The sequence below is a fragment of the Tachypleus tridentatus genome, chromosome 1, assembly GCF_004210375.1.
Source record: "Tachypleus tridentatus isolate NWPU-2018 chromosome 1, ASM421037v1, whole genome shotgun sequence".
Classification (NCBI taxonomy): Eukaryota; Metazoa; Arthropoda; class Merostomata; order Xiphosura; family Limulidae; genus Tachypleus; species Tachypleus tridentatus.
The window spans coordinates 183,821,609-183,834,662 of record NC_134825.1 but is presented as its reverse complement, the minus strand read 5'-3'; the positions used below and the strand labels follow the sequence as shown (position 1 = coordinate 183,834,662).

The 13,054-nt window shown below is 32.9% G+C and overlaps 1 protein-coding gene across 2 annotated transcripts in view; it reads right to left on the bottom strand.

Moving 5' to 3' along the window:
• Positions 1-2,643: 2,643 nt before the first annotated feature.
• Positions 2,644-13,054, bottom strand: part of LOC143232009 (transcriptional regulator protein Pur-beta-like) — an 86,249-nt gene continuing 75,838 nt past the window's right edge. For both annotated transcript variants that reach the window (XM_076466979.1, XM_076466987.1), the window contains exons 5-7: positions 10,538-10,667; positions 9,760-9,866; positions 2,644-6,132 (exon numbers count right to left, since the gene is read on the bottom strand). In XM_076466979.1, coding sequence (XP_076323094.1) covers positions 6,004-6,132; positions 9,760-9,866; positions 10,538-10,667 — 366 coding nt within the window. In that variant the 3' untranslated portion in view covers positions 2,644-6,003. The remainder of the gene's footprint in view (positions 6,133-9,759; positions 9,867-10,537; positions 10,668-13,054) is intronic.

Here is a 13,054-nt window from a genome sequence, read left to right as displayed (position 1 = left end):
CTAATAGATTATGTGGAGTCATGGTTTGAAAGAGGCTGTATCTGTGAAAACTCTAAGCTAATAGATTATGTGGAGTCATGGCTTGAAAGAGACTGTATCTGTGAAAACTGTAAGCTAATAGATTATGTGGAGTAATGGCTTGAAAGAGGCTGTATCTGTGAAAACTAAGCTAATAGATTATGTGGAGTAATGGCTTGAAAGAGGCTGTATCTGTGAAAACTGTAAGCTAATAGATTAAGAGGAGTCATGGCTTGAAAGAGGCTGTATCTGTGAAAACTGTAAGCTAATAGATTAAGAGGAGTCATGGCTGGAAAGAGGCTGTATCTGTGAAAACTGTAAGCTAATAGATTAAGTGGAGTCATGGCTTGAAAGAGACTGTATCTGTAAAAACTGTAAATAAATATATTTTGTAGAGTCATGGCTTGAAAGAGGCTGTATCTGTGAAAACTGTAAGCTAATAGATTATGTGGAGTCATGGCTTGAAAGAGACTGTATCTGTGAAAACTAAGCTAATAGATTATGTGGAGTAATGGCTTGAAAGAGACTGTATCTGTAAAAACTGTAAGCTAATAGATTATGTGGAGTAATGGCTTGAAAGAGACTGTATCTGTGAAAACTGTAAGCTAATAGATTATGTGGAGTAATGGCTTGAAAGAGGCTGTATCTGTGAAAACTGTAAGCTAATAGATTATGTGGAGTCATGGCTTGAAAGAGGCTGTATCTGTGAAAACTGTAAGCTAATAGATTATGTGGAGTCATGGCTTGAAAGAGGCTGTATCTGTGAAAACTGTAAGCTAATAGATTATGTGGAGTCATGGCTTGAAAGAGACTGTATCTGTGAAAACTGTAAGCTAATAGATTATGTGGAGTCATGGCTTGAAAGAGGCTGTATCTGTGAAAACTGTAAGCTAATAGATTATGTGGAGTAATGGCTTGAAAGAGGCTGTATCTGTGAAAACTGTAAGCTAATAGATTATGTGGAGTAATGGCTTGAAAGAGACTGTATCTGTGAAAACTGTAAGCTAATAGATTATGTGGAGTCATGGCTTGAAAGAGGCTGTATCTGTGAAAACTGTAAGCTAATAGATTAAGTGGAGTCATGGCTTGAAAGAGACTGTATCTGTGAAAACTGTAAGATAATAGATTATGTAGAGTCATGGGTTGAAAAAGGCTGTATCTCTGAAAACTGTAAGCTAATAGATTAAGAGGAGTCATGGCTTGAAAGAGGCTGTATCTGTGAAAACTGTAAGCTAATAGATTAAGAGGAGTCATGGCTTGAAAGAGGCTGTATCTGTGAAAACTGTAAGCTAATAGATTATGTAGAGTCATGGCTTGAAAGAGGCTGTATCTGTGAAAACTGTAAGCTAATAGATTAAGTGGAGTCATGGCTTGAAAGAGACTGTATCTGTAAAAACTGTAAATAAATAGATTATGTAGAGTCATGGCTTGAAAGAGGCTGTATCTGTAAAAACTATAAATAGATCATGTGGAGTCATGGCTTGAAAGAGGCTGTATCTGTAAAAACTGTAAATAAATATATTATGTGGAGTCATGGCTTGAAAGAGGCTGTATCTGTAAAAACTGTAAATAAATATATTATGTAGAGTCATGGCTTGAAAGAGGCTGTATCTGTAAAAACTATAAATAGATCATGTGGAGTCATGGCTTGAAAGAGGCTGTATCTGTAAAAATTATAAATAGATCATGTGGAGTCATTGCTTGAAAGAGGCTGTATCTGTAAAAACTATAAATAGATCATGTGGAGTCATGGCTTGAAAGAGGCTGTATCTGTAAAAACTATAAATAGATCATGTGGAGTCATGGCTTGAAAGAGGCTGTATCTGTAAAAACTATAAATAGATCATGTGGAGTCATGGCTTGAAAGAGGCTGTATCTGTAAAAACTATAAATAGATCATGTGGAGTCATGGCTTGAAAGAGGCTGTATTTGTAAAAACTGTAAACTAATAGATCACGTGGAGTTATGTAATCCAACAGAAGATTACAAGCAGAGAAATAATGGAATCTTGTGGCATACTTTATTACTATGACACCAGAGCCTATGGATAAAACATGGACAATGAAAAACATCTTCATGATCAGGTCAGAATTTTTAACAGCTGGCATATGGCTTGAGGTTTCACAGCTGGTGATCTTACACAGTTTTTAACAGCTGATACATGGCTTCAGGTTTCACAGGTGACGAACTTACATGGTTTTTAACAACTGGTACATGGCTTCAGGGTTCACAGGTGACGAACTTACATGGTTTTTAACAGCTGATACATGGCTTCAGGTTTCACAGGTGACGAACTTACATGGTTTTTAACAACTGGTACATGGTTTCAGGTTTCACAGGTGACAAACTTACATGGTTTTTAACAGCTGATACATGGCTTCAGGTTTCACAGGTGACGAACTTACACGGTTTTTAACAGCTGGTACATGGCTTCAGGTTTCACAGGTGATGAACTTACATGAATTATTATGTCCTCTTTGTGAACGTTTTGTCACCAGCTACTAAAACAGCACCAACCTAATCTGATAAGTTTCAGTTATGATGTAGCAAAACATATCACCCTAAGTGCATAGCACCAACAGTACTACATTAAACATTGAGATCACTTTCCAATACATGGCCAACTTTTCTTTCATAAATGTTTTTATTTATTTATTCATAATAACAAGTAACAAAGTTTGCATATATTAATCTCAAACCAACAAACCTGATATATTTTCCCATAAAAAACAAAACAGAGAAGCTTCTCACAACTTGCATTTCAGAACACACCAAACTTGCTATAAAATAGTCGCAAAATAATAAAATGGAAAAACATACTAGAACAAAAACGTGTCTTCAGACTATTAAGATCTGATCACATCTCTACTTTAATGAAATATAAATGTTCGAACAGCTCTTCAAATAAGCACAACCATTATATTACAGGTAAACCTATTAGCATATCAGCTCGCATCTGGTGTCCAACAAGTACATGACAGTAAGAGAATAACATAACAGGTAACTTCAGATTGTCTTTATAACACCCCAACCCCTTACTGTATTATCTAGCAACCATTCTCAAGTATTTATAAGGGTTAGACAACAACAACTAACCTGGATTTACCACAATAATATCTTTTCACAACATTTACTGTGTAAGCAACAGCATGTCCCTATTGAATACCAAGTAAAAACAACTTATGATAAGTTTGGCATTGCACACTGCAGGCTCAAATAATTAAGATAAACAATAGGATTCATTTGAAAGAGTGAGATTTGTTTTTTGACATATATAATGAAAAGTGTGTGACAAATCTACAAAGGTTGTTTGGTTTCTGTTAACAATCTTTATATCTGCTTCACAATCACCATCAGGAAAACATCTTCAACCCAAATATATTTCCCAAGAGACGTTATGTTATAAAAGTAAATTATTGTAAACGAAACTTAACAACAAATTCAAAACACTTTCATTATTTAGAATTTTCTTACAAAGTAGGTATTAATACAATGTTGAAATAATAGAAATTTCTAGTTGTTAATACAATAACTTAGTATTCTAACATACATTGTGCAAATCTAACATGTGTATTCCTTTTACAATTCTAACTATATAATAAAGAAAGATAAAAATGTTCAATAGTTTAAAACATGTTGCATTAAAATGTAGACAAACAGATAATTAAAAATGTAATACGTAGTTAACAGAAATGTTTGATTATTTTCCCTAATTGGCACAAAGTTATTTAATAATTAATATTTGATTTCATATGGTAACTTAGAAATAATAAAGGAATTGTACTCAAGTAATTTTTTTTTTAAGTAATGAATTAAATTTGTTTGTGCCATCAAAACATGATTCTACACTTGTTACATCAATAATCACATCTTTTAGAACTGTAAGATATAGCGATATGGAAACTGTAGAACATTCTGCCAGAACACATGACTTCCATTTCAGATTCTGCATCTCAAGATGGCTGGCGTGGTTATTAAAATAAAGTAGAGAACACCGTTTCAATCAAGAAGGTGGAAACGTGTTTTTTTCTATTTCCTCTTGAGATACATTTTTACTTCAAGTTGGTTTCTCATCATGACGAATTACCTTTAAGACTCTGCTCATATGCTAAACATTATAATCTTTAAAAAACAAAGCACAGAAAAATTAGGGAAGATAATACAGTGCTCTTCGAGAGATATGTCACCAATATAATTGTTTTTTATTAAAGAATTTAAGAACTACTTTTACGTTTAATACTAAATGTTTTAAGTGAAACTGGAAAATATAACACTACTTAGAAACTTTCAATCTCTAACAAGCATGAAACATTAGCAGCAACAACAATGATTCCACCGTACCATAGCTGCAACTAACCCATCAGCCGAGCCTCTAATAGCCGAAATGGCAGTGTGTGCTAAGAGACAAGTTTTGTTTATCATTAGGAAACAAAGAACAAACATGACCACTGAAGGTCAATGGATGTAACTAAAACACAACAAACTGATGTTGTCTAACTTTACATCTATCAAGTACAATTTCTCTTATACCAAAGACATTTAACATTTATTTAATCTATTATAAACTTTTGTGATAGCCAGCAGCCAAGTTATTAATATATATAAGTCTCACAGGAAGGATTTATATAGCCCTTGAAGATGTGTGATGTTTAACCAAATGATTACCTAAAACTCCTAAAGATAGTTTAACCAAATGATTACCTAAAACTCCTGAAGATAGTTTAACCAAATGATTACCTAAAACTCCTGAAGATAGTTTAACCAAATGATTACCTAAAACTCCTGAAGATAGTTTAAGTTTGACCAAAAACTTACTGAAGCTCTAGAAAACAGTTATTGAAGTTTGTTCAAAGGTTTGTCTTAAGCTGACGATTAACCAATAGTCTGTAAATAGCTAATGAACTTGTAATCAAAAACTCAGAGTGAATTAATGTTAAGCACAAAGCCATGTAAAGGGTTACATGCACTGTGTTCGTTGTGGAAATCAAACCCAACATTTTAACATCATCAGCTGTCAAGCTTACTTCTGAGCCACCAGGGAAAGAGTGAATGTGAAAAAGATATATCTTTAATATGTTAAAATATGTAGTTATCACCCCTGTAGTCAACATACATCAGTATCTGAACAAGACATTTAGTTTAAATTTCATCTTTTTCCAAATCCCTTTTAAAATACAAAAGAAATAAACTTTACAAAGTAATAACTTTCCTTTACTAATTAAATTATGTACTTATTTTTTCAAGTCCTATTTAAAATACCAAAACCATACTTCATAATATATGTCTCTGACGACCTTCTTCTACTAAACTTTGAGTTGAAATATATATTTTTATAAATCCTCAGATTGGACGTCATTATATTTGATTGGCAACAAATATTTAAGTATTCTTGTCATAACACAGAAAACTAACTTTTATCCAACAGAAAATTTTATGCCAAGTAATAATTCAATAATTTCTTTTGAATGTGCAAATTTTACTTGGTTTTATATTTAATATTTCCAACTAGAAGATTATTTGCTTTTCAACCTTGCACTCCCCTCCCTTTAAACAAACAAAATGGAACAAATCTTCTTTTAATACTTATTAAACAGAAATAAAACATTTCTGTTTTCAGACTATTGCAAAGAACTCTGACCTGCCGTCACTCCAGAAGGGAAGAGCTGCTGGTCTCAAAGTAAGACACCATCCAAGAAAAATGTGAGAACCATCTCACAATTCCAGTAACCACCTTGTCACTGGAGTGGGGCAGGCATTTCTCGTAAAGTGTTTACTTACAAAACCATGTAAAAAGAAGTGTCCAATGTCTTAAAGCACAAAGGACAGTTGTTTGCTTGCCAATGTCTAAAAGACCCTCTCCATCTTTGGGACCAGGTAACACAATACCTACTAAAGTCAGAGAAACAACAGTCCAGAACACTGATGGATGCACTGATTGCTTTGGTTAGTGCACTTATACTACTAGCAATCTCTGTCTGCTAACTTTCATTTACCCTCTTCAGTTGACTTGTCGGACATTTCTTGCAATTTATCTACGTACTCGGAAAATATGTCTCGAAAACAACCCCAAAATTTTTCTGGAATGGTAATTGCTGTCCTGAAATTGCTTTTCACCTAGAAAAAAAGAATTACTCTGTTAAGCAATTTCAAAATAAAAACTGATAACAAAATTAACATTCAAAACAGTGAAGTGAAACAGTCATAGACAGTTATTGAAGTGAAACAGTCATACACAGTTACTGAAGTGAAACAGTCATGCACAGTTATTGAAGTGAAACAGTCATACACAGTTATTGAAGTGAAACAGTCATGCACAGTTATTGAAGTGAAACAGTCATACACAGTTATTGAAGTGAAACAGTCATACACAGTTATTGAAGTGAAATAGTCATGCACAGTTACTGAAGTTAAACAGTCATACACAGTTACTGAAGTCAAACTGTTATACACAGTTACTGAAGTCAAACAGTCATACACAGTTATTGAAGTGAAACAGTCATGCACAGTTACTGAAGTCAAACAGTCATGCACAGTTACTGAAGTAAAACTGTTATACACAGTTACTGAAGTCAAACAGTCATACACAGTTACTGAAGTCAAACTGTTATACACAGTTACTGAAGTCAAACAGTCATACACAGTTATTGAAGTGAAACAGTCATGCACAGTTACTGAAGTCAAACAGTCATGCACAGTTACTGAAGTCAAACAGTCATGCACAGTTATTGAAGTCAAACAGTCATACACAGTTACTGAAGTCAAACAGTCATGCACAGTTACTGAAGTCAAACAGTCATGCACAGTTATTGAAGTGAAACAGTCATACACAGTTAGTGAAGTCAAACAGTCATACACAGTTACTGAAGTGAAACAGTTATACACAGTTACTGAAGTCAAACAGTCATACACAGTTATTGAAGTGAAACAGTCATGCACAGTTACTGAAGTCAAACAGTCATACAGAGTTACTGAAGTCAAACTGTTATACACAGTTACTGAAGTGAAACAGTCATACACAGTTATTGAAGTGAAACAGTCATGCACAGTTATTGAAGTGAAACAGTCATGCACAGTTATTGAAGTGAAACAGTCATACACAGTTATTGAAGTGAAACAGTCATACACAGTTATTGAAGTGAAACAGTCATGCACAGTTACTGAAGTCAAACAGTCATACACAGTTACTGAAGTCAAACAGTCATACACAGTTATTGAAGTGAAACAGTCATGCACAGTTACTGAAGTCAAACAGTCATGCACAGTTACTGAAGTAAAACTGTTATACACAGTTACTGAAGTCAAACAGTCATACACAGTTACTGAAGTCAAACTGTTATACACAGTTACTGAAGTCAAACAGTCATACACAGTTATTGAAGTGAAACAGTCATGCACAGTTACTGAAGTCAAACAGTTATGCACAGTTACTGAAGTCAAACAGTCATGCACAGTTATTGAAGTGAAACAGTCATACACAGTTACTGAAGTCAAACAGTCATGCACAGTTACTGAAGTCAAACAGTCATGCACAGTTATTGAAGTGAAACAGTCATACACAGTTAGTGAAGTCAAACAGTCATACACAGTTACTGAAGTCAAACAGTTATACACAGTTACTGAAGTCAAACAGTCATACACAGTTATTGAAGTGAAACAGTCATGCACAGTTACTGAAGTCAAACAGTCATACACAGTTATTGAAGTGAAACAGTCATACACAGTTACTGAAGTCAAACTGTTATACACAGTTACTGAAGTGAAACAGTCATACACAGTTATCAAAGTGAAACAGTCATGCACAGTTACTGAAGTCAAACAGTCATGCACAGTTATTGAAGTGAAACAGTCATGCACAGTTACTGAAATTTTGCTATTCATTTACTCAATCCATTACTTTACCTTAGAAATAATTTCAAACTATGTTTCCATTATAGTCTCTCGATTTCTTCTTTAGAAAATGTTGTTGAACAGTTTTACTGAAAATTGTAACTTGATGAAGTAGTGGTGAAACAGAAGGTTTGTATGCTAAGATGACTGAGTGTGTTGTTATATAGATGTAAACATCTTACTTTATCACTGTGTGGTTCATATTCCACAGCTTTAGTATTCATGTTACTATGCAGCCACATTCTTTGAAACAATTGGTTAATACCAAATGTTGCACATGTATTAACTTACTAAATTCATTGGTTTTTTCTGTTTCTCTGTTGTATTGATTTGTTTTCATTGGTCTCTTAGTTACTCTACTGCACTGGTTTGTTTCAGCACAAAACTACACAATATGCTATCTGTGCTCTGTCCACAAATGGATATAAAACCCCAGAACTTAGTGTTTTAAATCTGTAAACTTACCACTGACCCATCGCTAGATTTATTGTACTGGAGTCCCACTCATAATGGAAGGTGTAAACTGTGTTTTTGCCATCAAGTGATTTCAGACTTCTACATACTGATATGACTCTATGCTTTTTGAACCTCTTTGGAAGTTTTCAGTAAGATCTTTAAGATAGAGTAATAATAGATATAGTATCTGTAACTCTCTTAATGTTTGCCCTCTTTATTTTTTTCTTTAACAAGTATTATCTAATAAGAAGTGTATTTTGTTTGGTTAGCATTTTCTGTATGACAAATCTTGTTTGTTCTGACAACCAAGCCATCTACAAAACTCCCTTATACAGTGATTTAGTATAAGGTCTATAGTTATAGAAATGTTTGGTATGTTTTGAATTTTGCACAGTTACAAGAGTTGCACTATCCACTGCTAATTTTGAAGTGAGAGACTAGAGGAAAGCAAGCTAGTCAACACCATCAACTCTTCAGCTGCACTTTTATCAACAAACAGCAGAATTGACCACAACATTATAATGCACCATGGCTGAAATGATTAGGATGTTCAATAATGATGACTCAACCTTCAGATTGTGAGTTGACTACCAGGACACGCTATGCCTCTTACACAAGAAGATAGCAATCAGCTTTTCTAACAAGATTCGATCATGGTTTCTGACCCTTTCAAAACTTCCAAGATGACACTACATATAAACTAATTAGTATATAGCAATGAAAGAAATAATTAACAAATAATGACATAAGCTGAGATCCATTACATGAAACATGACTGGTCATACAATAAAAGTAATCTCTTAAATGACATAAGCTGACATCCATTACATGAAACACGACTGGTCATACAATAAAAGTAATCTCTTAAATGACATAAGCTGACATCCATTACATGAAACACGACTGGTCATACAATAAAAGTAATCTCTTAAATGACATAAGCTGACATCCATTACATGAAACACGACTGGTCATACAATAACAGTAATCTCTTAAATGACATAAGCTGACATCCATTACATGAAACATGACTGGTCATACAATAAAAGTAATCTCTTAAATGACATAAGCTGACATCCATTACATGAAACACGACTGGTCATACAATAACAGTAATCTCTTAACTGACATAAGCTGACATCCATTACATGAAACACGACTGGTGATACAATAAAAGTAATCTCTTAAATGACATAAGCTGACATCCATTACATGAAACACGACTGGTCATATAATAAAAGCTCTTATAGTAATCTCTTATAGTGATTTATTACTTATTCCTCTTACCAACCCATATAATTTATTAAACTTACTAAATGAGAAGATGGATATGACTAGAGTTAACCAATTTAGAAAGAGAATAAGTGACTGTATTCATAGACTGCACAGTTACAGTACCTCAGATACACGCATATAAATTCCCCTGCTGTTTTGTCCTACATCAAAATAAAAATTCTTATTCTTGATACGCATGTGACGGGCTTCAGGTAGCTCCCCTCTGAATCCTACAAAGATAGAGTAGGGGTATTTGATTAACTATCAAAATTAATGTGTAATACAGGTTCCAGTTCATTCTTAAGGTCAAGAGACTTAATAACCTGATTAAACTGAGACATTGTAGTTACTAGAATATCTCCTAACACAAGTAAGAGTACCATGATCCTTATTCATTATGTTGTTCTCTAAACCATTACAGAAGTACTTATAAAAAAACATGAACATACAGATTATAACAAAGCGGAGAACACCGTAACTTAGTTCAATTTAAAAAACAACTTCATAACTGCACATTAATCTGAGAAAAATATGAGTTATTACATTTCTCGTGTACCCAAGTCAGCAAATCTTCGGAGTTGATTTAAAATTGAGCAACTTGTGAATTTACAATTTGACTAAGTTCATCATCTTTCAATGAAGGTAAGAAACAAGTGAAACGTATTATAGTCTAACACAACCCTGTATGTAACTAGATTTACAAGTACAGATAATAAACTGTATTTGACACACATCCTATCCTATATAGTAATCACTGCATTATAATATAAAACATTTAAAAATCTAGTGGCTAACTTGAAGACATAAATTAAACAACTTATTTTTATTTTTACACTAACTTCATAGTTTTGTCTCATTTTACATTTTTGTTCAATTTCTTAATGTAAATTTATCTTATTACCACACAAGTCGTTGTCTTCAATGCCAAACTCTTCCAAAAGATCGGTGAGTGCATCACGCAGTTCTATCATTCCTTGTGCTGGTACAGCGACTTGAGAACGAGGACCCCCCCTAGCTATTGTTTGTGAAATCTAGATTATTAGGGAAGAAAAGAAGACATTTAAATAATAAGTATGAGAACCCCTCCAGTTATTGTTTGTGAAATAAATATGATTGGGGAAAAAAATGAAGTAATTTAAGCAATAAGAATGAGGACCCCCCTAGCTACTGTTTGTCGAATCTACATGATTAGGGAAGAAAAGAAGTCTTTTAAATAATAAGTATGAGAACCGCTCTAGCTATTGTTTGTGAAATCTAGATTATTAGGGAAGAAAAGAAGTAATAATAATAAGTATGAGGACTGCTCTAGCTATTGTTTGTGAAATCTAGATTATTAGGGAAAAAAAGAAGTAATTTAAATAATAAGTATGAGGACTGCTCTAGCTATTGTTTGTGAAATCTAGATTATTAGGGAAGAAAAGAAGTAATTTAAATAATAAGTATGAGGACTGCTCTAGCTATTGTTTGTGAAATCTAGATTATTGGGGAAGAAAAGAAGTAATAATAATAAGTATGAGGACTGCTCTAGCTATTGTTTGTGAAATCTAGATTATTAGGGAAGAAAAGAAGTAATTTAAATAATAAGTATGAGGACTGCTCTAGCTATTGTTTGTGAAATCTAGATTATTAGGGAAGAAAAGAAGTAATTTAAATAATAAGTATGAGGACTGCTCTAGCTATTGTTTGTGAAATCTAGATTATTAGGGAAGAAAAGAAGTAATAATAATAAGTATGAGGACTGCTCTAGCTATTGTTTGTGAAATCTAGATTATTAGGGAAGAAAAGAAGTAATTTAAATAATAAGTATGAGGACTGCTCTAGCTATTGTTTGTGAAATCTAGATTATTAGGGAAGAAAAGAAGTAATTTAAATAATAAGTATGAGGACTGCTCTAGCTATTGTTTGTGAAATCTAGATTATTAGGGAAGAAAAGAAGTAATAATAATAAGTATGAGGACTGCTCTAGCTATTGTTTGTGAAATCTAGATTATTAGGGAAGAAAAGAAGTAATTTAAATAATAAGTATGAGGACTGCTCTAGCTATTGTTTGTGAAATCTAGATTATTAGGGAAGAAAAGAAGTAATTTAAATAATAAGTATGAGGACTGCTCTAGCTATTGTTTGTGAAATCTAGATTATTAGGGAAGAAAAGAAGTAATAATAATAAGTATGAGGACTGCTCTAGCTATTGTTTGTGAAATCTAGATTATTAGGGAAGAAAAGAAGTAATTTAAATAATAAGTATGAGAACCGCTCTAGCTATTGTTTGTGAAATCTAGATTATTAGGGAAGAAAAGAAGTAATAATAATAAGTATGAGGACTGCTCTAGCTATTGTTTGTGAAATCTAGATTATTAGGGAAGAAAAGAAGTAATAATAATAAGTATGAGGACTGCTCTAGCTATTGTTTGTGAAATCTAGATTATTAAGGAAGAAAAGAAGTCTTTTAAATAATAAGTATGAGGACTGCTCTAGCTATTGTTTGTGAAATCTAGATTATTAGGGAAGAAAAGAAGTCTTTTAAATAATAAGTATGAGGACTGCTCTAGCTATTGTTTGTGAAATCTAGATTATTAGGGAAGAAAAGAAGTCTTTTAAATAATAAGTATGAGGACTGCTCTAGCTATTGTTTGTGAAATCTAGATTATTAGGGAAGAAAAGAAGTAATAATAATAAGTATGAGGACTGCTCTAGCTATTGTTTGTGAAATCTAGATTATTAGGGAAGAAAAGAAGTAATAATAATAAGTATGAGGACTGCTCTAGCTATTGTTTGTGAAATCTAGATTATTAGGGAAGAAAAGAAGTAATAATAATAAGTATGAGGACTGCTCTAGCTATTGTTTGTGAAATCTAGTTTATTAAGGAAGAAAAGAAGTCTTTTAAATAATAACTATGAGGACTGCTCTAGCTATTGTTTGTGAAATCTAGATTATTAGGGAAGAAAAGAAGTCTTTTAAATAATAAGTATGAGGACTGCTCTAGCTATTGTTTGTGAAATCTAGATTATTAGGGAAGAAAAGAAGTCTTTTAAATAATAAGTATGAGGACTGCTCTAGCTATTGTTTGTGAAATCTAGATTATTAGGGAAGAAAAGAAGTCTTTTAAGTATGAGGACTGCTCTAGCTATTGTTTGTGAAATCTAGATTATTAGTAAGAGGTAAATAATAAGTATGAGGACTGCTCTAGCTATTGTTTGTGAAATCTAGATTATTAGGGAAGAAAAGAAGTCTTTAAATAATAAGTATGAGGACTGCTCTAGCTATTGTTTGTGAAATCTAGATTATTAGGGAAGAAAAGAAGTCTTTTAAATAATAAGTATGAGGACTGCTCTAGCTATTGTTTGTGAAATCTAGATTATTAGGGAAGAAAAGAAGTCTTTTAAATAATAAGTATGAGGACTGCTCTAGCTATTGTTT